Here is a 26,722-nt window from a genome sequence, read left to right as displayed (position 1 = left end):
GGGCTGCCTCTGTGCTGCATTCTGTGGGAGGTCAGAGGGCCAGCTTCCCCTCAGAACAACTCCTCTCTCCAGGCCCATATCAGCCCCCTCGCCTGCCATGGGCTAGAGAGGAGCCCAGCCTCCTACAGGTCACCAAATTCTGCTTGGGCTTCTTGGCAATGTCTGGGCAGCGTGGGGGAGTGAGGAGGAGTGGCCATCCCTGCTGCCAGCAGAGCCTCCCAGCTGCCTCCTGCTTCAAGACCTGCTCCCCCTGATTCTTTCTGCAAGAGAGAGTATGTGTGTGTACATGTACGTGTGTGTGTGCGCGTGCGTGTGTACATGCGCAGGGGAGGAGGAGCTGCTGTGCACCCCAAGCCAGTCAGGCCCAGGCCGAGCGAAGGCTGGTCCCTCTGCTTCATGTCCCTCTCCCCTTCCCTCCCAGGGGCCTGCCTCTAGAGAATGCCAGCTGAGGGGGATGCACTCTCCTCCAACAGGGGGCACACACTTCCAGGGCACAAGGCCATGCCCACGCTGCCCATTCACCTGGGTGCTCTCATCATGGAAGCCTTCTAGGAAGCTCTCCAGGAGCTCATCAGCATTGTCAATGCGCTCCGCGTACTCGCCCACGATCCATATCATGGCCGCTCGCGCCTCTGGCTCATCCAAGGAATCCAGATTCTCACACAGGGTGGCGATCACGCTCTCGTACCTGGGGCCGTAGGAGAGCGAGGTGATGAGGGCGGACCAGGAAGGCCGCCGGGGACCCCAGGAGTGGCTGCCCCGCCTCAGCAATCGTCTACTGAGTCATGAAGCTGGAGACAGTGTAAAAACTCAGACATGACCCTGGGGCATCTTGGCACCAAGCATTGAGGGGCAGGGGAACAAGGGACGAGGGAAGCAGGAAGCTGAGATCGGAAGGCATGTGTGGGTGGTAGGGCAGATGTGTCTGGGCCTGCCCTGCAGTGGGAGGGCCTGAGGAGTTCCTACCTACCTACTTGTTGCTGGGTACCTACTTGTTGGGGTACTTGCGGAAGATGTCCTTGATCACCACAATGGCCTCCTGCACCACGTAGTTCACCTTGGTCTGGATCAGGTCCAGCAGTGTGCTCACACAGCGCTCTGCAGATTGCTGCAAGGACAGAGCAGGGGTCAGAGGTCAGAACAGCACCCAAATGGGGTCTCAGAGCCCACTGCCCGCCTCTCTAAGCCCTCACTCTCTAGTAGAAGCAAGGCAGTGCTATCTCCTCCCTGGTAACCGAGAATGAGAGGAATAACTCATGTAAAGTCATTTGGGGAGGTGAAGTCAGACCGTGGATCACAGCCCAAGGTGTGACCTCTATACCTTTGTTGCTAAAAACCAGCCTCCTGGGCATTGAAACAAAGGCCATCCTTGAATAGGGATAGCGCCACACTTTAGGAGCCAGGGAGGAGGGGCTCCTGAAGGGAGCCTGGGGGAGGACCCCCAGGATAATCAGGTCTGGTGGCAGAGGGGATATCTCTGCAGACTACCAGCCGGGGTTTGGCACAGGGGCAGAGTGCTAATTCTGCCATCAGTTACACCGCAGCTTCACCCTTCACTGTTGCCTCTGCGGGTAGCCTTGGACACATTACCTCCCTTCTTTGGGCCTCAGTTTCCTCAGCTGTACCAACCTCTGAGGTTCCCTCCAGATCTAAATTAGGACAAGGAGGCCACAGTGTGGAGGTAGCGGCCCGAGGGGGATGGCAGGGTCTGCAGAGATGCCAGCCCTGGTGCTGACGGACCCACTGACAACCTTCTGTCTGCCCCATAGGATGCACCTCACCGGGCAAGCCAACCACAGATGCCTTTCTGGACATCCAGGTTAATCTGGCCTGAGCTCCTGCAGGACAGCCCCTAATTGCTAGTGATCTGTGAGGTCCAACTCATCTACACAGAGCACCACAACTGACCTCAAAGCCAGTGACTCCGAGTGCCCAAAGGACAGGGAGGAGAGATGAGCTCTGTGGGGGTGGATGAACTCCATCACCAGGACTGGGGAGCCCTGAAGGAGGTGAGAGCTGCGGTGAGGAAGCTCCCCCTCACTCTGATCTCCTACTGGGGCCCGTGGCTTGGGTTCCCAAGGTTCCTACTACCCAGATGGGCCCGGACCTTCTCCGAGATGATGACAGGTACAGTTTCCTGGGGCTAGCTCTGGGAATGCTCACCTCCACCTTGATGGCGCAGCGGCCAATGGCACGCACAGCCTTGCGCACAAAGTCCACGTCCACCTCTGTGGCATATTCCTTCAGTTCTGCTAGCACCTGCCACAGGGACATGCAGTGAGATATAGTCAGGGGAACAGGATCAGCTCTCTGCAGGTGAGGAGCTGGGTTCCTCCTAAGAGGGCACACTGACTGCTTTGCAAAGATGGAGGCCATAGTGGATGGGGTCATCTGGGAGCAGGGAGTCTGGGTCCCATGGCAGGGGGTGGGGGTAGGGGTGGGCGGGCTGGAGAACCAGGGTTCTTTGGGGGTGGAGCCTGAGGCTACCCGGGAGGCAGGCCCAAGGTGCCCCAGCTCCAGGGCCGGCTAACCTGGGCAATGTTGGCTTGGGAGGCCAGGCGGATCATGATGTCTAGCTTTTCTAGCTTCACATAGATGGGATCATTGTACTTGACGAAAAAGACCTTCATCTCATGTTTCAAGATCTCAGGCCTAGAAGGGGAGAAAAACTGCTCACACATAAGGCAATCCTAAGAAATGATCAAAAAAGCAAGCCCGGGGGACTGGGAGGGGGGCAGCAACATTCTCCATTCTCCTGGGAATGTCTTGTCCTACACAAACAAGTGACAATCTAGTCAGGAGTCACCTCCACAAAGCACCAAACTCCGCAGGCTTTGTCCTGAATGCCTAGGAGATGAGCCCACACCCACAGGGCAGCTGGACACAAGGCCTGAGGCACAGGAGAGGGAGGAAAGGAAGAAAGAGGGAAAAGAGGTCTGCATAGCTGGCTTCCTTAGGGGACCTGGGGCAGCGACAAGGGCCAGCTGCCTGCTCTGACCACTGCCATGGCCAGGAGGCTCAGACCTGCCTTCATGTGCCCCAAACCCGAGCAAGTAACAGAAGGCACGCCAGCTCAGAGCCGAGCCCAAGCCCAGCCGCTCCCCTGGCAGCCCTCAGTGAGAAAGTGAGATGGCAGCAGAGGGCAGCGGAGGCCCCTCTGCCTCGGGTTAGCCTGAGAGCCCAGCAGCAGTGAATGGGGTGAGCAGAGGGCCCCTCACACGCGCAGGTTGCTGGTCACCTTTTCTGCACGATGAGGTTGATGTTGCGCAGGGCCACGTACTGCAGCTCCGGCTCGGCCGACAGCAGGGTGACCAGGGGAGGTGCCAGCTTCTTGAGGAGCGTGCCGTAGTAGTCCAGGTCCTTCGAGAGCATTTCCATGAACTTCATCAGCACCTTCACCGCGGACAGCACCACGGCTGAGTTGGCGTGAGAGAGCCGGGGGGTCACACGCTCGCAGATGCTGAGGAGAGACAGCATTCCCCATTGTGCAATAAACAAGAGAGGGGGACAGAGGACAGGGCCGGCATCTGCCACCCAATCCCAGCATTTGGGGGCCAGGCAAGGGAGCCGGCACAGCCCCCGCCCCTGAGCCACGTCCCTCCTCACCGGGGCTCCTCTGAGCAGAGGAAGGACAAAGCTGGGGACCATGGAGCCATCAGAAGGCTCATGTCCTTAGACTGGGAACCTAGCAGCCCTTCATCCCCTCTCCAGCTCACCTCTGGGCTTCTCGGTCGTCCTTGGGCATGTAATTAGCCAGGCAGTCCAAGATGAAGATCTGCCCCCATTCTGTGCACTCATTCAAGGCTGTCAGCAGCTTGTTGATTGACTGTGGGTTCAGGTCCAAGAGGTTGCTGCTCGGGTGAGACTCGGCTATCTCTGAGAGGGCGGCCACAGCGTTGGCCACCACCTGTGAGAGAGAGGCTGGCAGATCAGGTCATGACGAGACCGGCGGTTTGCTACTTGGTATACGTGCTCGTTACTGTCTCCTCCACACATGCGCGTGCACGCACACGCACATGCGTGCCCTTCCCTAACAGCTCCTGCAGAGGACTACTTCATTTCTGTCTCTGTCCCCACCACACAGTAGGTACTTCACAAATAGTCACTGTCTGCCTGACTAACACAGGGCTCGATCTAGCAGGCAGTGCTTGTGATCTGAGAGCACTTGGGGTCTATCGATGACTCTATGACTCTTCTATTTGTAAAATGGAACCAAAAGCCTCTATGCGTCCAACCAGAAGAGGAGGATGACAACGGAGGCGTCTCTGGTATGTGATGCTCCCCTCCCTATTTTGCCATATGAGGCTCTTTTTAGGAAGAGGTGCTTGGGGACCACATCTCCCATCGACCCCACCCACCATCCCAAGTGTCCGCTTCCTGAGGCCGACAGAGAGGGCTCCTTAGAGCCCCTGTCTCCAGTGGGTCGGGAAGGTCAGGGGAGGCTGCCAAGTGGAGAACCTCAGCCACCACTCCTGGGCCTCAGTATCTGGCAGAGAGCCTGGGGAAGGTCACAATCTCCTTCCTGCTCTCCCTGTCTTGGAGTCAGAGGCTACTCTGTATGTCTTCTGGCTGCTGCCCAGGCCATGGCACCCCAGGAGCAGGCTGCTGGGTAGGGATGCCCAGAGGGGCACATGCTCTGGTGCAGAGAGAGCACCTCTTGGATGTCAACAGGGCCTCCCAGGAGGCACCCACCATGGCAGGAATAGGGGCTCACAACCAAGAGCTGGCTGCTGAGAGAAGCCAGGCCGGTGCATGAGGGGCACCTGGAGTGTGGAATCAAGAGTTCTCCTGCAGTCCTGGCTCAGCTACGAGCTGGGCAGGGATTGGAGCCTCCTCTATCATCATCCTGCCTGCCTCCTGGGGGACTGTGATGAAGGAGCCCTGTCAACTTTGACACACAAGCTAGTGGGACTTACCTTGCATCTTACATGCTCCAGAGCTCACGCGTGCACACGCATGCACGCACACGCATGCACATTAACACGCATATGCACACACTCACTGGGTCATTTGTTTTTCCTAACCTCCCTCTGATGGACAGAAAGCACGGACCACCGCCACTTCAGTGAGTGGCCCCAACTCTTCTGGTTAGTGGACAGACAAAGCTGAGGAGGAAAATTCAGGCCCTAATCCCCATTCCAGTGAGAGGCAGTGCCTTTAACCTAACAGATCCAGGGCCAACCCTGGGGCCACTGAGTCGTGCCCTGCTCTCCCACTCCATCTCTCTCCCCCACTCCCCTCCACACACACACACACACACACACACACACACACACACACAGAGGCTGTGTGGCTCTGGGCAAGTGACTTCGCCTCCTAGGCCAAGGCATCCCCTCTCTACAGCCCAGCTCCTACTGTCTTGGCCTAGGACACTTCTCTGCTGTGCTGCAGGGAAGCTCTCCACCAGGGTTTCCCTGGTGTACCAAAGGAGTCCAGGGACACAAACAAGTCTCACTGCACCAAATGCCACCAGTGGAAATTCCCACAAACACTGGTGGGAACCATGGTTGGGAAAGCAGCAGCCCATGTGCCATTAACAGGGAGGCGATAATGTTTAATCATGGCTGGCCTGCCCAGGAAGTGCCAGGCTCGACAAGTTGCCTGAGCTTGAGGCAGGAAGGCACTGGCTCACCATGGGGTTGGAGTCTGAGATGAGGTCCTTGAGGGTGTCCAGGAAGCCCTGGTCCTCCACCAGCTGGGCATTGATGTCATGCAGCTTGGCCACACACACAGCAGCAGTCTTGCGCACATAAGGGTCCTCATCTTTCAGGCACTTGCGGAGAGGCTCACACAGGTACTCAGTAATCTTATCCACTCGAATGCAACCCATGGTCCGCACGGCCAGGGCCCGGATCAGGGGGTTGGGATCCTCGCAATCCTGAAGGGGTTAAACACAGGTGCTTATCTCATTTCCAGAATTCCCTACAGAGGGTCTCAGGACTATATGCTGGAGTGCAAGCTGACACCACTAAGCTTACTAGCCCCAGATTCACCTGCCAAGAGTAGGCAAGTCAAGTGGTTTAACAGAAATCTTCCTTATCTGCTCCAAAATGATCCTAGGGGGTCCTAGTATCTATAGGATAACACCATGAAGGGAAATAACCATGCACACATGTGCGGGGGCGGGGGGAGGGAAGAGGGGGAAGAGGGTGAGAAGGAAGCCCTAAAATTCCTGCTGAAACATGCTGGGATCATCAGTGTGAATAAAAGGGAGAGAAGGACTTCCCCCATGCTGAGGCCTGGGCCTACCCACCTTCACAAAGGTGTTGACGGCCATGATGGCCATGTCTGGCTGGCTTTTGGCATAATTCATCAGGTACAGATACACCAGCTTCTTCAGCTCGAGATTGTCAGTCTGCATACAGTTGACCACGTCAGGGAAGAGGGCACTGGGAAGCCAAAGCAAACCAATCAGCACCAGGTCTGACCTTGTGTGGAGAAGGTGCAGAAGGCAGCCTCAGGTAACTGGCTGCCTAGGGTTGGGCAGGGAGGGGCAGGAGTGTGAGAGCCCACATGAGAGAGATGAAGAGTGTGGCTGGGGGAGGGGAGACAGCCAGAGACATTTCCACTGAAAGGGAGGGCCTCCCTTGGCTACCATGACGTCTAAGCAGCCTGGGGGTCCAAAGGTCCTTCTAAGGTGGTTGTTTTTGCTCTGTGAACAAATCTCCTCTGTTCTGGATGGAACCTGAGAAAAGGCAAGGAGTTGTGTGGACACCCTGCTGGGCTCCTGAGGGGAAGAGCTCTCTCCACATAGCCCTTAGTGGAGGACACTGCCTCTGGCCTTGAGACTCCGCTTTTAAACTGGGCCGTGGGGAAGCCCAGTGTTCTCCAGTGGGTGGACAGTCTTAGCCTCACTCTCACTTCCCTCAAATTCTTAAGGCAAATACAGGGAAGGGAAGGGAAGGCTGAGGTTTGTGAGCTTGAAATGGATCTCCAAAGGGCTCAGGGGCGGTGGGCCAGGGCTGAAGCAGACAGGTCACCCTGAAGCTGCCATCAAGGGAGAAAAAAGGGGGCTGGAGGCAATACTGATGAGCCTGACTTAATCTTGTGTGCCCAACCCCTGAGCAAAACAGGATCATTTGAAATAGAGTGACAAAGTCACTTTCTCCACAAAGAGGTGACTCGGGAGTTCTGTTTGAGGCAAGCAATGCAGTTTCAGAGGCATCTGATTTAGGAAGGGGCCCAGCAGGGCCGGGCCAGGCCCCAGAGCAGGTCCAGCAAATTCTCTTGGCTGACAACTGGGCAGAGGGCTTGGGGATAATCATGGGTGATCAGAGCCCTTCCTCTGCTGGGTGACAGCTCCAAGGACACATCTGGTCCAGCCACCAGGTCCCCAGTGAAAAGGAAAAGCACATGTGGATGTGTGCCTGTGTTAGCAAATCAGAGACCAGCTGTCATGGGACTGCCACCAGAAGGCAGCGATTCTTAGTCAGGGTCATGAACCTGCTTTTAAAAATATTTCGATAATCATATTTTAATATAGTGGCTTTCTTCTATAATCTTACTTGCTTTATTCGACTCCATTAAAAACATGATTCTGAGAAGGGGTTCCTAGGCATCGCCAGACAGCCAGAGGGGTCCAGGACACAGGAAGGTGACCAAGCCCTGCCCTAAGAGAATTCTCAGCATAAAATAAAGTTGCTACCCTCAAGGAGCTTCCAATCTGGCTGCAAAGACAGGCTGTACACACACGATGCAAGACCAGACGAGAAGTGAATGCATGGCAGTGAGAACAGCGCCCTAGATAGAAAAGGGGTGACAGCGTGGTGGGCCCAGAGTCAGGAGAGGCTTGGCAGGGGCCTAGGATTCCGAGGAGGCAGGAGGGGGAAGGCGATTAACACCGCGAGCCAAGCTGCGTCCTGGGCTCCGGCTGCTGGGGGCTGGGAGGACTGAACCACGTCCCTGGGGGCTCTGAGGCCTCTCCCACCTGACGTCTTTGCCCACGGTCATGGACGCGATCACTTTCTTCACAGCTTCCTTTTTCTTTTCCTTCTTGTCGCTATTGAGCTCTGCCTTCAGCTCGAAGATCTCCCCTGGAAAAGAGCAGGTGACGGTGAAGCCAGGCCTGTGCGGCACGACCGGGCTCACCTCCCCCGAAGGGCAGAGACCCACATCAGCCCAGGGCCTCTGCAGGGACAGCCAGAAACCCAAGAGACCAGACTACCACTACACACCGGAGAGCTGTTCTCTAGAAGGAGGAGCTCGTGGGCAGGGAGGGCTTGGAAGGCTGAGGACCAAGGAGAGAACAAGGGTGAGGGATAGTTCTGGCTCAGTGGGCTCACTCAAGGCCTGAGCAGGAATCCTCAGCAACTGGCAAAATGCAGAGCTAAGGGACAGAGGACCCTGGGTCAAACAGACATTGAGTGATTTCTGCAGTTGGGCCTTTCCTGGAATATCTGCTTAGAATGCCTTGGTCAGGGTTTCACTTCCTGGCCTACATCCGGCTGTTCTGTGCTGAACATGGGAATCCACACCCTGAACCCCCAAGGAATGGGGAAGCAGGGCAGTCTAGGACTGACAAGTGGTGGTAACCAGGACTCCTGACTTCTCCTCTGAGCACACCCACACTGTGGGCTGCTGTACTCAGTTTCCCATTTGTACCATGAGAACTCTCACCTCCTTTGTGCTGAGCTCCTAAAGGGGGGGCACTATAGTGGTGAGAAACAGTTCTCTGGGGGGAGGGGCCACAGGCATACCCCCCACAAAGTGAGCAGCCAGGAAGAGAAGGAAATGCAGAATGGCTCAGGACCCTGGGGAAGTGGGAGGGATCTTGAGATTGAAACAGGGTTAACAAAAACACAAGGACACACAGCACAGCATGGCAGCTCAGCCAGGAAGAATGAGCCGGGCAGCCGCATGAGCTCAGCCTGGCCTTGACAGTGAGAGTTCTGCTCCCTTCCCGTAAGCCCTGTCAGCTCCAGAGGGTTCTGAGGCAGGCAGCAACGGCTGCTCCACTGGGATCACTGCCTAAACCCCATAGCAGCTGATGGGGTGGAAGGGGGCTCTGCCAGATGGCCACGTGACCAGAAGGGAGGCTTGGAGGCCCAGCCCCCAACCGTTTTGACCAGAACCCTCTATTCCCATGCTTGGCACATCTAGCTGGGCCGGACGGAGGAAGGACCAGAGAGACCGACACCTCCGGCTGCCTCTTTCCCCAAGTGGCCAATTTCCATGAGGAGATCACTCCTTCTGCCCACTCTCCAAAGGAACAGTCAGTCACCTCCACCATTCATGAGAAGTGACTGCCCAAGGTTGGCCAAACCCCTCCAGCTGTTAACATGATCGACTGCCTTCCATGGGGGGGCTCCCTCTCCCGTAACCCCCCGGGGAGTAAGTGGTCAGGTCAGCCCCGCTGAGGCCCAGCCCGGCGTCCCTCCAGGGCAGTACCTTTCTTGGTGGTGGTGAAATACTTGGAGTCAGTCATTTTGGTCCCTTGATTGGTAGCAGAGCTCTGCAAGAACAAGAAGCAGAAAGAACAAGAAAGACTTTACCCCGATAACTTCACACTAAAGCCACGAGAAAGAAGTCTCGGGAAGCCATCCAAAGGCCAAGCTGCCTGGGGGAGATAGCGAACTGGATGGTCTGGTACTAAGCAGCCGTAGAGAGGCTGCAGCCTGGCAGGAGCATCCAGTGACTCTCCACTGCCCGCCTTCCTGACAGCTCCTCTCTCCCTTTCTCAGAGGCCTCTCAGACGCAGGCCTGACATTAGGAGTTTGAGTGAGGAATGGCGTCAGCTGAGAGGCAGGACGGTGGAAAGGGCACTGGTGTGGTTCAAATCCTACCCCAGACATGATCCTGGACGAATTCCTTAACCTTTCTGAGCTTCAATCTCCTCAGCTGTGAAATGGGAGGGGGAGTTGCATTCAATGGTCTCTAAGGGTCCTTCCAGCTCTAAGTCTATGAGCCTATGATCCTAATTGGACAGATGAAAACAGAGTTAGCAGCAAAATCTGGCTAACTGGGAGGAAGCTCTGTTAAAGTGGCACAGACTCGGCCCCCTGCGGCCCTCTGTCTATTCTTCATAAGTCTTCAGGGAAGAGAGAAGTCAAAAGACTCAGGACTGCTGTGGACCCAACCCCACCTTCTTCCAATCTGTTACTTCTTGATGGGGAGGTCAAGGTTTGAGAATGACGGCTAGGAGACATCATGCCACGAGCCTCAAGAAGGGGAGCCTTAGGGGTGGGTAGAGTATCGGCCCTGGAGTCAGGGGGACCTGAGTTCAAATTCAGACTCAGACACTTGATAACACTTACTAGCTGTGTGACCTGCCTTCCCCCCACCAAAAAAGGATGGGCAGCCTTCTGCTACCCTCTGGTAGAAGGGAGTTTTGATGGGAAGCAGACTGGCTCTGAGACCTTCTCCAGGTTAACAATAGTTGTTAGTCATTGTTGGTGGAAAGGGGGAAAAGCACCTGCCTGGTTCCATGATGTAAAGATGTATTATTTTGCAAAACTAAAAAGGGATGTGGAATTTCCCTAGTGGAAGGGTAGAGAAACGCAGCACAGGAAAGAAGGGGCCGCAGCTTTTGGGCTCCAAATGTCAGTTGGCACAACAGACCCTTCAGAACAACCGTTCCCAAGCAGGTTCCCTGAGGGGTCTACGTGATGGTTGCCATGAGGCCTACAAAGGCAGGCAAGACCCTTGCAGCAATGGGCCTCATAACTGACCAGGGGTGAGGAGGGGTCTGGGAGGCCAGGCAGGCACACCTTTGCTCTCACCTGGTCTCTGCTCTGGGCCTGAGGCAGCCCTTTCCATCTCTGGCCAGTTCTTTTACACTGTTCTGCCCTCTGAAGCTGGGCAGACGTCAATACCTGAAGACAGCCATCGCTCACAGCTCATGGTTTTCTTTCTCCAGACTAAACCTCTCAGTCTCTTACTGCCTGGTTGTGAGCCATCCATTTTTTTTTTTTGCTTTTGATATGAACTATTTCGAATAAAAATCAGGCAATGCCTCAATTTGGGGCAGCTAGGTGATAGAGCGCAGGGCCTGGAGTCAGGAAGGCTCATCTTCCTGGTTCCAATCTGGCCTCAGACACTTGGTAGCTGGGTGACGCTGGGCAAGTCACTTAACTCTGTTTGCCTCACTTTGCTCATCTGTCAAATGAGCTAGAGAGGGAAATGGCAAACCACTCTAGTATCTCTGCCAAGAAGACCCCAATGGGGTCACAAACTCAGACACGACTGAAATGGCCAACAACCAACTCAACAGTGGGCCACTGGAAGTTGGTCTAGTTAGTCCTAATCAGATTCTTTAGGAAGGGCCCAACAGGAATGGGTGGGATAGAAAGCCTCTCTGCATCACTGAGACAGCCTAACTAAATTTAGGACTCATGGTCCCAAGGAAGGTAAACTGGATTCCTCACGTCTCACCCCCCAAAGCCTCCCGCGCTTTCCTAACTCCAAGCTGTTCACCCCCTTCTGCACGCCAACGATGGCCTCCCATCTCCCCCGAGTCATTCAGACGCCACCACTGACCAGGAGCCATCCAGCTCTGAAGCTGTCTCTCCCAGGCAAAGGAGGTTTGCTGATGCCTAATCCAAGTTTCATTGCCTCTTACTTCCCCTAGCTGAGGATGAGGGACTGCACCCAGGAATTCATTAGGACAGGGACCTCCCAGGGAAACTCCCTCTACTATGCACGTCTGTGGTCATGTGATCATCTCAGAGAGTGGCCAAAAGTGGAGGTATCAAACGCACCAGCCCACAAAGCGAAGCTAAATAAGATTAAAATGGAATTGGGAAATGTTTGACAAAACTAATAAAAGACACAATATAACACAGATAATGTTGATTTGTGGTTTTCTAAGCCAATATGCTCTCCTCCCCACCCACTAGTCTGGGGCAGTGTGAAGTCTCAGAACCTCGGGGTCCTACAGCCAGGATGTGTTAGAGGTGGGCTCTGACCCAGGTATCTCTGGCTTTGAGGCCAGCTCTCCCTCCACCACACACCCCTCTACCAGATTGTGGCTGTTCAATTAGGTCCCACTCTTTGTGACCCAGTTTGGGGTTTTCTTGGCAAAGCTACTGGAGTGGCTTGCCATTTCCTTTCTCAGCTCATTTGACAGATGAGGAAACTGAGGCAAACAGGGTGAAGCAACTCGTCCAGGGTCCCACAGCTAGTCAGTGTCTGAGGCTGAATTTGAACTCAGCTCTTCCTGATTCCAGGCCAGGGGCTCTATCCACTGAGCAGCAACTCTGTCTCATGTGTCTTTGTATTCTCCTCAGGCCAGGCCAGTGTAGCCACTTCATCAATGTTACCTGCATCTAACTGAAGGGAGAGCACCATGGGTGAAACCCTAGGGGTGAAAGGCTCTTCTTGCCTACGAGGACAAGACCAGCTGTGGAGGCAGGATGAAGGTGAGGACAGGAAGGACTGAGCTGTGCTAGAAGGGTAAGTGTAGGGAATGAAATGCTGTCTCTAGAAGGGATATCTCTGGTAATAAACGGGGTCAGACAAACACACAGAGAAAATAAAACAAACTCTATGCCAAGGTCGGCTGGCGCTGCTGAAGCTGGAAGGAAAGCCACACTCCATCTAGATGTGTCTGAGCTACAGTTACCACAGAAACATCGACTTAGGGAGACCTGAGAGGCCAACCACCTCATTTTACAGATGAAGCCCAGAGAAGTGACATGACCGGCCCAAAGTCCTACAGGTAAAACACAGCTGAGGCTGGAATCCAAGTGGGCCTCACTATGTCCAAGACCTGGACCCTGATGTGATGGTGTTAAAAGCATCGAGAACCAACTTCTCCAGGCCAGGAGGAAGTCAACTTCACCTTCCCTCATCTGCAAGGGACAAAACACATTCCCCCAAGAACCTCCCTCCTGGTTTTATAGCAACCTACTTCATTTGAGATTGGAAAAAAAAAACCAGAATAGGAAGTACATAGGAAAAGCTGCAGAACAGAACGAGATGGTCGGGGGAACCAACTTCTGAAAAGTGGCTTCACGTGGGCGGGAAGAACCATGGGACCTACAGTTAGAAAGGAGTGCCACCTGCCACACCTGAGGCCTTTCCTGATGCCCCAACTACCAGTGGCTGCCCCCCTCCCCTTTAACTTGCATTTGTTTTCTAAATAAAGTCACAGAATCAGACACCACTGTCAGCTTTGCTGAGAACTTTACCTCACCCCTAGGAAGTGGGTTATTCCTATTTTATAGGTGAGGAAAATGAGGCTGAGGGAGGTTCAGTGACTTAGCCAGGGCATACCAAAGCCTGATTTGAACTTGGGGCTTCCCGCCTCCAGGCCCAGAGCATCACCTGGCTGCCTCATCTGTATCTCCAGTGCAGAGACCATAAGGTCCTTGAGGCCAGGTTCTATCTCAGTTTCGCCTGCATCTCCGGTGTCTCCAGCATCTCTAGCATGTAGAAGGTGATTACTCGATGCTGGTGGACTGACTGATCACCTCCGTGGCATCTGGCAGGGTGGTCCGGTCTCCACATGGAGAGAAAGGGCCAGCCGCTGCAGAGGCACAGATGGGCCTGCCGAGTGTGATCAGGAGGCCAGGGGAAGTAGGCCAGTGTCTGGCCTCGGTGAGGGTACGGTGGGACATAATGATGGAAAGGCAGGTTCCTTGGAGTCCAGTGTGCTACCTCCCAATGGAAGCCCCCGTTCATTTCCAATCTGGTGCCTTCTTTATACCGAGCTGAAATCTGCTGCTTGGGCTGCTAGACTATCCCAGGCCTCCAATGGTGTTATACCCACCAGCCATGAGGAAGGGAAGAGAGGCTTCACTTTGGGGAACATCAGGAGAAGGGGCCTGTTACTCAGCCACCGAGGTCTCTGACATTTCAACGGTATTAAGCTCTGGACCACGGCCTCCTTACGGCTGCTAAGCAGCTTGTCCCAGAATCAACCTGAGGCCGACTTCCTGCCATTCTGCAGCCTCTTTCCGCCCATCGCTGCTGCAGAGATCCCAAAGGGAGAAGCTGCAGAAGTCTTATTCCTTTGAAGTCAGATAAGAGACTCATTTTTAAAGAGAGAAACCTGTCATGTTGCAGGGAGGGAGTCAAGCACAACCAGCCTAGAGACTTAACCACAAAACCAGCCCCTGAATCTCATCTATTTGGTGAGAATTATTAACCTTTCATATGCTTTCTGCGAGAGACTCCATCATGGAAAGAGCTCAGACTTGGCGCAGAAAGCCCTGGGGTGCTTTGCTACTCTGTAACCTCTAGCAAACCCTTGCCCTGACCCTCGGATTCCTCATCATGACAGCACTCAGCACGGTTAAGATCACAGGAGAGAATTTAGGGAAAGTGTAAGCTATCACTATTGGGATTATTTCTGCAGGAGGATCTCAGGAGGAGATCTGGCCCAGCCTCCTCATACCAAAGGAGGAAACTTTCCTTTTCCTCCCCAAGGAAGAGGAAACCTAGAAAGTTAATGTCTGGAGAAGGAGAGTTAGTGATGCCAAAGGAAGCTCAGCTGTTTTCCTGGCATGACTGGAGTCTGACAGATTTCACTTCTACCCTGCAGAGCTCAGAGGAATCATGGCCTTGCTCCGAGATTCCTTGATTTTGTAGAGGTGTCACATCACCTGCCACAGGAAGGTGTGTGGGTGCCTGGGGCCCAAGGGTCAGAGGCCTCAGGACGGAGGATGACCCAGGCCTGGGTTTCTGCCTATTAGAGCTGTGTGTCTGCCTGTGTGCCCATGTGTATATGTGTGTGCCTGTGCATTTCTCTGTGTGCATGTATGTGCCCATGTATGCCTGCCCATGTGTATACGTGTGCCTGTGCATTTCTCTGTGTGCCTGGGTGTATGTGTATGTCCATGTATGCCTGTGTGTGCCCATGTATGCCTGCCCATGTATATATGTGAGTGCCCATGTGTACCTGCCCACGCATGTGCCCGTGTGCGCAGGTCTGATCAGGCTGATTGTTGCTGAAGGCACAGGATGACTATAAGGCCATGGCTGGTTTCAGAATGCCTCCTGCTCCCACTCTCAATTACTTCTGCCAAAGCTAAGTTCTACCTGAGTCTTGGTAAATGGCTGCTGGGATGGCCCCAAGGGAAGGGTGCATGTAAACTATCCCAAGAGGAGAAAGGCCCTGCTACTGCTCCCAAGCCAGGAGCCCCCTTGGGTCCTGTGTTCCTCCAACCCATGCAGAAGGCCTGGACAGTCTCCTGGCCTCTGGGGCCAAATCCCTGGACTAGTCATCATCTGACTGAAAAGGAAGAACCTCTCCCTGGCCCCCCTTTCTCTTGTAGAAATAGCAGCCCCTTCCCCAGCTGAGCAGGAAAGCCAGGCATGGCATCATTTCCACTGGTTATTTCTCAGGTGCTAAGGGAGCCTTTGGGAGGGTCTGGGAGCAGTCTGCAGGGGACCAAGGCAGTGTGGTGGAAACAGTACCACCCAAGGGGCCAGAAGTGGACCAGAATGGGGACAAGAAGTGGGAAAACATTTTCCCTCCTAACTCCAGAACTGAAGGAGGGGAAAGGGGAGGCTCCTGGGAACTGGAACAGAAAATCTTTTCTCTCTCACTGTTCTCCACTTCCCTCTCTGATCCAGAGCCTCACAGAAGGCAAGTTTTATGATAAAGTCAACGTTGTGATTTTAATGTTAAAAGTAACTTTACCTCTCTAAAGAGGCAGTCTGGCCTAGCTGGGTTTGGGCACAGAAGGCCCAGGTCTGAATCCCAGCTTTATTACTTACTATACATACGACTCTGGGCAAATGGTTTAAACCTCAGGTTCCTCCACTAAATCTAAATCTAAATTCTAAATGGATCATGGAAAGGGCACCACACACACTCCAAACAAACAAAAAAGAAAGCCTGGCATCCACTGCCATTCTCTCCGGGGAGTCCAGTTTTCAGAAGGCTTTAGGAAAGAGCCCCATGGGGCACTGCCCTGTGGGCACCCGTGGCTCAGGTTCAGGAAGGGGGTCTTCTTCCTGCTCTCTGTACAGAGCGCTTTCTGACGTCAAGCCTCTGGAGAAGCTAGTGGCGGCCTGAAAGGGCTCCAAAGACCACCCTTCTAGCTCTTCAGGGAAGGGTGCCCCACAGTGGGCCAGAAGGTCTGTAAAGCCCTGCTACCCACTGCTCATGGAAAAGCCCTCACTGTGTGCCTAGTAAGCACTCACTGTGCACCAAGGGCAGGGCCTAGGTGGTAACAACCCCGTCCATGGTGCCCCCTAGCGGCTGCTGGTTGGATGGTGGCTGCAGCTCGCTTGTATATGGATACTGCCCATTGGCAGCTCCCGGAGGAAGCCTGGACTGCCTGACCGGACTGCGCGAGGGGTGCAGGCCCTGCAAAGGGTGAAGAGCCCAGCTCTGAGGCCCACTACACACTTCATCTTTGCACTGCGGCACATGAATGTGGTTGTCACATTTCATATACCCCTTCCCCACAAGGGCCTCAGGTAGGCGTTATGGCTGCAGGATTTTCCTCTTTTAGACCTGAGGAGACTGAGGCTGAGAAGTGAAATGCCACACACATGGTGACAAGGGACTTTACCCAGGGGTTTCAAACCACAGGAAATAGAGCCAGGTGGCCCTCTAAGCCTCTGGGGGAACAACAGAAAGGCCCACGCCTGACGTAGCCAATGACAATGGATGCTACTGAAGCTCTCTACTGGGGAGAAAACATTAGGAACAGGGTAGTGCCCGAGGGGGTGAACAGTGCAGAGGGTAGTTCCCCAAACAGCTTTGGGGAGGGTTCACCATCTCCGGGAAGTTATTCAGTCAGATGATAAATGTCAATGGGGCAGCTACAGTAGGCAGAAGCACATTGAGGGCACCCGGGAAACCTCCCGAACAAACAAATGACAAAAGATGCTGCCAAGACAACAAGGGTGTGTGTGTGTGGGGGGTGTGTGTAGGGATTGAGCAGGTGGGATTCTGGGCACTTCAGCCCATGGGTCGACTCCAACATCCTGGGCCACCCTGGGGCTGCCCTGGGATAGGTACAGGAGGCATGTGGGGTGCCAGGCAACCAATTAAGGGCAGCCTAAGGAAGTTAGCAGCAAAAACAGTCTCTCTGACCTGGTCTTGTTAAAGAGGAGTCCTGACACGGAGGACAAGATCGCGGGGGTGGAATCAAAAGCCCTGGGCTGAGTTCCACCTCCCCCACCTTGTATGTAACTCTTGAGCAAGTTATAACCTGAGCCTCAATTTTCTCATCTGTAAAATGGGATATATAGTCATTCTTGCACTACCAATCACATCCTAGCAAATGAGATAATGTGTATGAATGCTTTGGAACCCTAAAAGCAGTAGGCTTAAATTTTTAATATGGGTAAATTTGTGCCAAAGGTCAGTCCTCATCTTGGAGGACGTAGCAGAGGCTAAAGTATTCCCTGGAATGGAAAGCCCAAATCCTCCTTTCAGACTTCTCCTGGTCCTGCTTCAGCTGGATCTGAGGCTGGCACACTGCCAATGATGCCCAGCAGCTGGCCTGTGTGAATCCTTGGACACGTAAACCCCAACATGCCCACCCGCTCAAACCAGGAGGCATGCTCCTTCACTGGCGAGCAGCTGGAAGATCCCAGTGGCCAGCCAAGAGGCGAAAGTCTATCAGGGCTCTGGATCTTTTCCTTAATCTTGTTACAGCCTCATTCCCAAACACATCCTGCCCGCTCCTGAGACCCAGAGCTATCCCTGTAACAAAAAAAATAGGAGAAAGGAAAGAAAAATGGCAACTCTGCCAAGGAAACTCAGTAGAAGGTGGTGGCCGCAGACTTGGCCGTGAGCCTTCTCCGGCCAGGGCTAACACAGTGGTCAGGTGATGAGGTGGCTGCCGCTGCAACCATACCTTTTCATCAAGCTAGGGACTCCCTGTGCGCAGAGTGCGGCCCAGAAATGGGCCTCTGGCTCTCTTCTCCTCACCAAAAGGCGCTTGGTAGCAAGGATTGCAACACGGCCCTCAAGAGCCCTTCTGGGATTGAATTACAGGATATTTTAGAGCCAGACCATCTAGTCTGAACAAAGTGAAACCCAAATTTAGTAACACACCTGGCAAATGCTAGGTCTGTGCCAGCTTATCAAGTTATTGGTCCTGCCTGGGAGTGGATAAAAACTGATTACTCCTAAAAGCAATTTCTTGGGGCACGTGAGCAGCTAAATTAAAAGGAAAAAAATCAAAAGCAGGCACATCCTGACACGATATGGCCTTGTTTTTGTTTCTGTCCTGCGGTTCTAGAGCAGAATCCAGGATTGGAGGGGGGTTCAACCAGTCTGCAGGCTACACTACCTACAAGATTCCTTCCAGTCTATCATTCTCAAGAACCTACAAGAAACTTTGTAGGAGGACAGCAATCACTCACATTTCTGTGGCACACCGGGGCTTCTCACTGCTCATTGGATAAGAAAGACCTCAAGCTACGGGAGCAAGGAGAAGGCAGGGGCCAAATCCCAGGGAAAAAGCCAGCAAGGCTGGGAGCTGACGTTGCCCCAGGACCTATTCGATGTGCAACTTCTCCATATCAACTGCAATCCCTACAGGCCCCGTGGGCCAAGCCCTGGGTCCTCGCAATGGAGAGAGTCAGAATACCAGCCCCAGGTTCGAATGCTGGCTCTGATACTTACTAGCTGTACAACCTGGGAAAATCACCTGACCACTCGGCCTCGGTTACCTCATTTGGAAAACAAGGAGGCCAAACCGGACGACGGACCTCTCAGGCCTCGTCCAACTCTATTGCTATGATCCTATGTTCTATTGCCCACTGCCTTTCAGGACACACCAGAGAAAGAAGCCCCAAGAAACATGCCATCCCGGGCAGCTACCAGACTTCTCAACCATCAGTTGGGGATATTTCTGTGGGGCTAAGTTTTGGGATCCACAAGTGCTGAGTGTCCACTCTGTACACCGCCCTCTGCTCAGCACCGAGGGGGACATAAAAGAGAAGACAGTCCTCATCCTCCAAGATCTTACACCCTGCTTGGGACGACTAGTCACTCACACACACACCTCATCAAACTACCTACAAATGGAATATACAATCGCTCAGATGAACAACGGAGGCCATAAATACTAGCAAAGTTCAGACATGGAGCACATCACTGTGCCCTCATTGAGGGGAGAACATTCAACTAAACCAACATTTCTAAAGCTCCTGGTGCTGCTAAAACAAAGATGAAATAAGATACAGCTGTGCTATACACAGATAATTATGACAGGAGTGAGTTCAGAGAAGGAGGCCAGAGTGCCATGAGAAACTGGAGGAGGGAGGGATCACTTTCCGCTCTAGGAGATGAGGATAAGTTTCCTGGAGGCTGCAGGAAAGGGGTTCTTTTCATAGGAGGAGCTGGTGATCCCAGGATGGGGCTCTGGAAGATGTGAGTAAAGGCAGAGTCAGAAAAGAATGGGGAATAGTGTAAAATAAGCCTGGAAAGCTAGGCTGGGGGCTGGCTGGAAGGCCATGGCCTCAGGTAGATACTTCCTGTTGGAGGGTTTGAAGCAGACAAGGGAGGAGTGAAATACAGGCAGAAAGACCAATCAGAAACCTAGTAAATTAATGCCAACAAAAAGTCTGTAAAGGTGATGGAGGCTTTGAATAACCTGGTGATGCTAGAAACCAAGATGGAATGAGGCTGGCCCTTGAAGGCTGGGGGGGGGGGGGGCGGAGAGCAAACACGTGGCATGGAAGCATGCGTGCCTTCATGCTCAAGTAAAGGATTGCCATGGAAAGTGGCTGGAGATAAGGGTAGGAGAGTCCTGATTAGGGATGGCCTGGAATGCCAAGCTGAGGAATCTGGATTTTATCTTGGAGGCAATTTTCTGGGGAAGAGTGCTTCTGCCAGATGGTACAGATAAAACCTCATCTGTTGAGACTGGGCACACTGTGAAAGAAACCTCAGTATTAGGTGAACTAGCTTCAGAGGGAGGGAAATTACCTAGACTTTCCATCTCTGGACTCAAGAAAAAGAACAAAAATGACTCTGGTGGCTCAAAGACGTGTTTGCTCTGACTGGCAACTGGTTTTCACGTTACTGAAACTGAATATATCAGTCCCCAAGCAAGTTTTTCGACAGCTGACCACAGCTAAGTAAATAAATGATAAAAGGGAAAAGGAAGGACAAAAGGGTGGATGGGCCTGAAAGTCAAGCTGCACCCTCCCTTTCCCACCCAGGCCAGGCTGCCCCTCCCTGGCTGCCATAATGAAAACAGAATCGGAGCAGCCACGGACTTCCTCGAACAGGTCGGGGGGCCCACAGGTGGGAGCCCAGCCTTGATGCCTCTCCCTCTCGACACTCATACATTCCTCCTCTTTTAGAGTGTCAGGACACCCAACTTAGCCAAGCCTGAGAGGTCAACAACATACTATAGCTAAATCCTGCTTAGACCATCCCAGTGAAGTCCCAGTCAAGTCCTTGAAACAAAAGTATTTAATCTCACTTCCAAAGCCAATCTGGCCAAGTTGCTGAAATGTTTAGAAATTCACAGGTGAGATTTTGGAAAAGACGGAGATCTCACTTGCAAGTCAACATCACATCTACCTCCTGTCTGCATGACTCTGCCATCTCCTGAGCCTGGCATCAGCTCCACTTCTGCCTCAAGCTATTGTGTGATGCAGTAGATATAGTGCCAGGCCCGCCATCAGGAAGACCTGAGTTCAAATCCAGCCTCAAACCCTTCCTTAGCTGTTTGATCCTGGACAAGTCACTTCACCCCTCTGCCTCAGTTTCCCCATCTGCAAAATGGGGATAATAAGAATACCTACTTCCCAGGATTGTTGTGAGGGTAAAATGAGATTTCCAGACCTTAAAGCACTATATAAATGCTATTATCTGTTGCATGAAATCTTTGGGTTCTGCCAACTGCTAGGGTCTCCCCACAGCACTCTGTCCTTATCTACTCTGTGCATGTGTATTTATTCACCTTAAACTTATGCTGCATCTCCTGTACAAGTATTTGTCTGCCTCATTAGAAGGTAAGCTCACTGGGGTGGCTGGGTGGAACAGTGAGTAGAGCACTGACCCTCGAGTCAGGAGGACCTGAGTTCAAATTCGGCCTCAGACACTTGATACTTACTAGCAGTGTGACCTTGGGCAAGTCACTTAACCTCAACTGCCCTGCCTTCCCCCTCCAAACCCTCCCCTGCCCAAAGAAGGTAAGCTCAGCGTGGACAGCAATTCTGTTTTTGTCCTGGCCCCCCCAGCGCCTAGCACACTGCAGAAGCTTGGTAAGTACCTGCTGATGAATGATGCCAGCGTTTATATGGTGCTTTATAAATCTTAACTCATTTAACCCCACAAGAGCCCTGAGAGGTAGGTGCTGGGCAGCCAGGTGGCACAGTGGATAGAGAGCCAGGCCTAGAGTCAGGAAGTTGTTGTTTCCATCTTGTCTGACTCTCTGTGACCCCATTTGGGGTTTTCTTGGCAGAGATACTGGAGTGGTTTGCCATTTCCTTCTCCAGCTTATTTTACAGGTGAGGAAACTGAGGCAAATAGGGTTAAGTGACTTGTCCAGGGTCCCACAGCTAGTAAGTGTCTGACGCCAGATTTGAAATCAGGAAGATGAGTCTTCCCAACTCTAGGCCTGGCACTACCCACTGGACCACCCAGTTGCCTCATACAGTATATAAATGTTAGCTATCACTATTATCATCATGATGTCTATTCTTATCCTCATTTTACAGATGAGGACTTGAGGTAGATGGGGGTAAAGTGACTTGTCCAGGGTCACACAGCTAGTAAGTGTTAAAGGCAGGATTTGAACTCAGCTCCTCCTGACTCCAGGCCCAGTGTTCTATTCACTGTATGACCAACAGAGATTCTTTAGAGAAGTTGCCTCATTTTGCAGGAAAAGTGGAGAGGGCAGTGAGCTGCCTAAGGCAGTGTTATCTCTAAGGGAAGAGCTACAAACATGAGTCTGGGATCTGTTATTACAGAGAGGCCAGGGGATGGACTCTGGCCAGGACCACACAGCAGTCAGTCAGTCAGCTGAGAGAACCCCCTCCCCCTCCTCCTAACTTCCTGATTTCAGGAAAGGTGCTGGTGCAGAGGGCAGGCCTGGGGCCCCGAAGAGAAGCCAGCAAAGAGCAGATGCAAAGAGCAACCAGGGGACCAGTAGCTACGGGGACCTGGCCCCTTCCCTGGCCAGGGCAGGAAGCCTCGAACTCATACAGTTTCTTTTTCCTCCATGATAGCACAGAAGGAGTCCAGGTCCAGGACTTCGGTGAGAGGGGCCTGGCTAGTGGACAGGTGGCACCTCAGACCTTATCACCGGTGCTAGCCCTTGGCATTTGTCCTCACAACTATACACCTCCTCACCTTCTCCTGACCTTCTGGGTCCTGGGAACACTGTGGCACAAGAAGCAAAGCAACTGATGGCTTTAAAGATGGAAAACCTCACTGCCACCTGGAATGGCACCAGGATGGATGACAGAGATGACAGAACATTCACAAACTGTTTTAAACTCCCCGGATCAATTCAATCACTCAGCAAATATTTACTAAATGCCTATGTTTACAGGGCATTCCCTTATTTACTTGCATGGCCAATTCTCCATGGAAAATTTGCTCTTTTGTTAAGAAAGGAGGTGACAGGAAGGAAGTTTGGAACTGATAATTAAAAAGACCACGTCAACCTCCTCCACTTCTAATTATCTGTCTCTGACAGGGAGTATTATCTGGGCAATGAAACCTCCCATGAAGAGCTGACTTTCAAGGAAACCAGATTGCCCACTCAGCTTTGACAAGAACACTGAAGAAGAGGAATTGTGCCTAGCCACTGGCCACACCTCAAGCATTTCATAATGAATTTGGTGTTTTCCTAGGAAGCCAACAGCCAAACCATTTCAGAAGTTAGTGTCTGTTCCAGGGAGAATGCCTGCAGAAATAAAATCTTCTAGACCAGGGCTGGGGAATGTGCTGCATCCCCCCAGCCCTTTAGACCCTGGGCCTGGCTAGTTAGCAAGAGCAGGATGGGCTTCGTATCTTTTGAACACCCTTAAGAAGTACATTAAATAGGGTCTGGAAAGCCCTAGGTAGCCTCAGAAAGCCCCAGAACAAAGTTTTCTGAAAAGGGAAGGAAGACCGAACACAGCAATGCCTGAGTGAACTTCCCTCAAGTGCTAACTGGGCCAAGGGACAAAGCAAATAGCTACATCCCTCTCCACAGGAAGCTTCACTAGTCAGCAGATGTGTGCCCCTGTAAGAAATAACTCTGGGGCCACTAGGGGTACTAGTCAATGTGCCAAAGATGGAGGCCAGAGGCGCCCAGTGGATGCCCACAGGCCCAAGAGAAAGAAGCTCCAAATTTCATCTGGTTTCTGCCGCCCATGGCCAAGTCGCTTCATCTTAAATGCTCCCTTGTTAAATGGGGATACAGTAATGATTAACAAGTTTCTGTTAGTTGGATGTAAGTAGGAATAAAGATCCCCAGGAAAAAAAAGCACTACGGTAATATTTATATCACAGCTTTCTTAACGAGCTTGTGGAAACACGCATACACTCGCTTATAACACCCAGAAGGGGGGAGCTGGCAGCAGATATTCTTCCCCATATTACCAACTGAGAAACTGAGTCAGGGTTGGAGAAAGTGAGAATACCAACAACAGCATCAAAAGTAAAATGAAGGCCTTCTGACCTCTAAGCAAACAATGCATCACAGCAGGACTGGGAGCACGAGTCCTCAGACATAAAAGTAAGACCCTCACACATCTTCAGAAGGGTCGCACTGACCCTTCTTTGGGTGAGGCATCAAATGATGCAGTCATGGAAGGCACTCCCGAGGTCAGCCCCCAGGCAGCCGAGTGTGAGCAATACCTTGGCCTCCTCCAGGATATCCAAATTCTAGCCCTGGAATCGGTATTGGAGGTTGTCCACCTGTAGTGCCTGGTCTGTAAAATGAACAGGCAGGCAGGCACAGCAGAAGAAAGGCTCAATTTGGAGTCAGCTCCACACTTACCTCTGACACTTACTAGTTGTATAACCATGGGCAGGTGCATAACAACCTACCTTAAAGTTTTCACCTGTAAATGGGCATAAATAATACCTGTGTGGTACCATGGGGTTGTTATGAGGCTCAAATGACATGGTATATGTAGAACATTTTCCAACCCACAGAAATGTTGACTCATCATTAAATCTGGGATTCTATGATCTCGCCTTTTTACAGATGAGGAAACCGAGGCCAGAGAGTGAAGTAACCGACCCAGGGTCACAAAGCTGGTTTATGGCAGAATCAGGTGAAGAATTCAGACCTCCTGACTCTCCATGACATTACACTCGTCTATTCTTAAAAATACCTTCCCTGACACTCTCTTCTACAGCTTCTCGGCCCCAGCAGACCCGGCATGTTTCCTCACTCTCCCCCCTTGCCAAGGAGGTCAAACGACTCATTCAGAAAGAGTGGAATTGGGAGCTAAAGCATAAATCCTCCGATCATCTCATTCAGGCAGATGATAACAGACCCAAGCCTCATGAGGGCTCCAAGGCAGAATGTCAAGTCTAACTTCAGAAACTTCCCAGGTAAGTGAACACACTAATCTCAGAGAGCCCCAATCTCTGAATCTGTAAAATGAAGATAATATCAGTACAAGAGGGCAGCTAGGTGGCTCAGTGGCTACAGTGCTGGGCCTGGGGTTAGGAAGACCCGAGGTCAAATCTAGCCTTAGACATTTACTAGCTGTGTGACCCTGGGCAAGTCGCTTAACCTCTGTTTGCCTTAAACCACTGGAGAAGGAAATGGCAAACATCTCCAGTATCTCTGCCAAGAAAACCCCATGGACAGTCTGGTCCACAGGGTCACAGAGTCAAATACGGTTGAAAAACTGAACAACAAACCTCCTCTCAGAAGAAAGAAAAGTTCTCTGCACATATTAAAGCAATATAGAAACCTGAATCATTATTGCAAAGGTCCAGGGAGATACATGAATAGCGATCACTTAATACCTCCTCCCAAATTCCTAACGCTCCCCAATGCCTAACCCAGCCACCTCAACAGAACCTCCTCGATGCTCTTACTAATCTCTGCATCTTAAGTAAGGCAGAATCTCCAAGGAACAAACTCCCATCTCCGGAGAGAGCCAAATGACAGACCCAAAGCACCCATAGACAGCCATGGTCAGGAACAGAAACACTGGGGGCGGGAAAGGCAGCAAACCAACAAGCAAGGTCTGGACTGGCCCTTCAGGTTCCTTCCAGCTCCAAGACTTGTGATCATCTGCCAGGCTCTGGACAACAAAGTCCTACTTCTCCAGCACTTTAAGGTTGACAATGCACTTTCTTGTGACTCATTACCCTAATTTTACATATGGGGAAAGAGAGTCCCCTAGAAAGGAAGGTACTTGCCCAAGGTCACACGGACAACGAGGGGCCTCAGAGTATAAGACCTGAACCCAGAGCTTCTGATCCAAGTTCAGTCCTTCCTCACGACCATTCAATTCACTAAGCATCGACTGAGCGACTGTATGTGCCAGGTGCTTTGTACTAGGGTATAAAGACCACAACGGAAGGAGCTCTGCCCCCCTGGAGCTTCCTGCTGGGGTGAAGCTCAGTTAGAGCCCTAGATGGGGGTCCTGCCCCAGCACCTCACGCTGTCCATCTCCCCGGACCACGGGGTCAGAACTGGACAGTAGAGGTCACCCAGTCCTCCCCCTCATTTTACACATCAGGAAACTTGGAGATGGGGTAACTTGCTCAAGGTCACACAGGGAGTAAGGGTCAGAGGTCCGGCCTGGCCCCGAGCCCCCACCTCCAAATCCAGGCACAAGGAAGAAGCAGGATGTGTGTGTGTGTGTGTGTGTGTGTGTGTGTGGACATCTAGCCTCGGGGCCCAGAGGATCCTGCCTGACCATGGGCAAGCTCATCCCCCCTCTCTAAGTCTCAGTTTCCCCATCTGTAAAAGGTGGATGCTGATGCCAGCCCTGACCCTTAGCTGTGTAACCCTGGGCAGGCACTTCCTCCCCCTGGGCCTCAGTTTCTTCCGCTGTAAAAAATGAAGGGGCCTGGCTGGGCGACCTCTGAGGCCATTCCCAGGTCGGACATTCGTGAGTCTGGGACTGGCGGCTTGGAGGGAGGAATGAATGAACGAACGAATGAATGAATGAATTGGTGGAGGGTGACAGGCCGTCTCTGCCCCGCTCCACTGTCCCCCTCTTTTTTGCCCGCCCACTGGGGGGAGGAGGAGAGGGAAGGGCAAGGAGGGTGGGGGCCACGCTCCGCTCCCCCCGCCGCCCCTCCCCCGCCTCTTGCCCACCGCGACCTCTGACCCCTCGCGCCTGGACTCGCAGCCCGGCAGAGGTGGCCGTTGGTCCCCGCCCCCCCCCTCCCCCACCGGGCTCTGGCTCCGGCCCCCTCACCCTCGGGGCCCCGGGAGTTCCCCCCTCGGCTCGCCTCGGCTGGGCTGCACGACGTCCGCGGTCTCGGCCCCGCGCCTGCTCCGCCGGCCGCTCAGTCCGTCCGTCCGCCCGTTCCGACGCCGGCCGCTCTCCCAGAACCGTGGCTGTCACCTGCCGGGCGGAAGTGAGCCTGCGCGGGGGCACTTCCGGTGGACGCTGGGCGCGGGGCGGGGCGCGCGCGGAGGGGGCGGAGCCAAAGGGGAAGAGGCGGAGGAGGTGGCGGGAGGAGGGGGGCATAGGGGGCGGAACCAAGAGAAGGAGATGACGGAGGGAAGGGCGGGGCGCGCGGACGGGCTCAGCCAATGGGAGAGAAAGCGAAGAGGTGGGGGCGGAGCCAAGGGCGGAGGCGGCCGAGGTGGGAGGGGCGGGGCGTGCGCTCTAGTGTTAACCCTTCTGGTGTCGCATCTCAGCCCCGGCAGAATGTCAGGCC

At 53.1% G+C, this 26,722-nt stretch overlaps 1 protein-coding gene across 4 annotated transcripts in view; it reads right to left on the bottom strand.

Annotated features, from left to right (window-relative positions):
* The window catches only part of AP1B1 (adaptor related protein complex 1 subunit beta 1), a 38,557-nt gene extending 12,107 nt beyond the window's left edge, over positions 1-26,450 (bottom strand). For 2 of the 4 annotated variants that reach the window (XM_036760011.1, XM_036760027.1), the window contains exons 1-11: positions 26,288-26,450; positions 9,388-9,451; positions 7,928-8,033; positions 6,254-6,389; positions 5,633-5,878; positions 3,717-3,907; positions 3,239-3,460; positions 2,532-2,652; positions 2,164-2,259; positions 993-1,108; positions 523-688 (exon numbers count right to left, since the gene is read on the bottom strand). In XM_036760011.1, coding sequence (XP_036615906.1) covers positions 523-688; positions 993-1,108; positions 2,164-2,259; positions 2,532-2,652; positions 3,239-3,460; positions 3,717-3,907; positions 5,633-5,878; positions 6,254-6,389; positions 7,928-8,033; positions 9,388-9,424 — 1,437 coding nt within the window. In that variant the 5' untranslated portion in view covers positions 9,425-9,451; positions 26,288-26,450. The remainder of the gene's footprint in view (positions 1-522; positions 689-992; positions 1,109-2,163; positions 2,260-2,531; positions 2,653-3,238; positions 3,461-3,716; positions 3,908-5,632; positions 5,879-6,253; positions 6,390-7,927; positions 8,034-9,387; positions 9,452-26,287) is intronic. The other 2 variants (XM_036760037.1, XM_036760019.1) reach the window with 2 other exon arrangements.
* Between the last annotated feature and the right edge of the window lie 272 nt (positions 26,451-26,722).

Source organism: Trichosurus vulpecula, chromosome 1, assembly GCF_011100635.1.
Source record: "Trichosurus vulpecula isolate mTriVul1 chromosome 1, mTriVul1.pri, whole genome shotgun sequence".
In the NCBI taxonomy this organism is placed as follows: domain Eukaryota; kingdom Metazoa; phylum Chordata; class Mammalia; order Diprotodontia; family Phalangeridae; genus Trichosurus; species Trichosurus vulpecula.
This window is presented reverse-complemented; position numbering and strand designations above follow the sequence as displayed.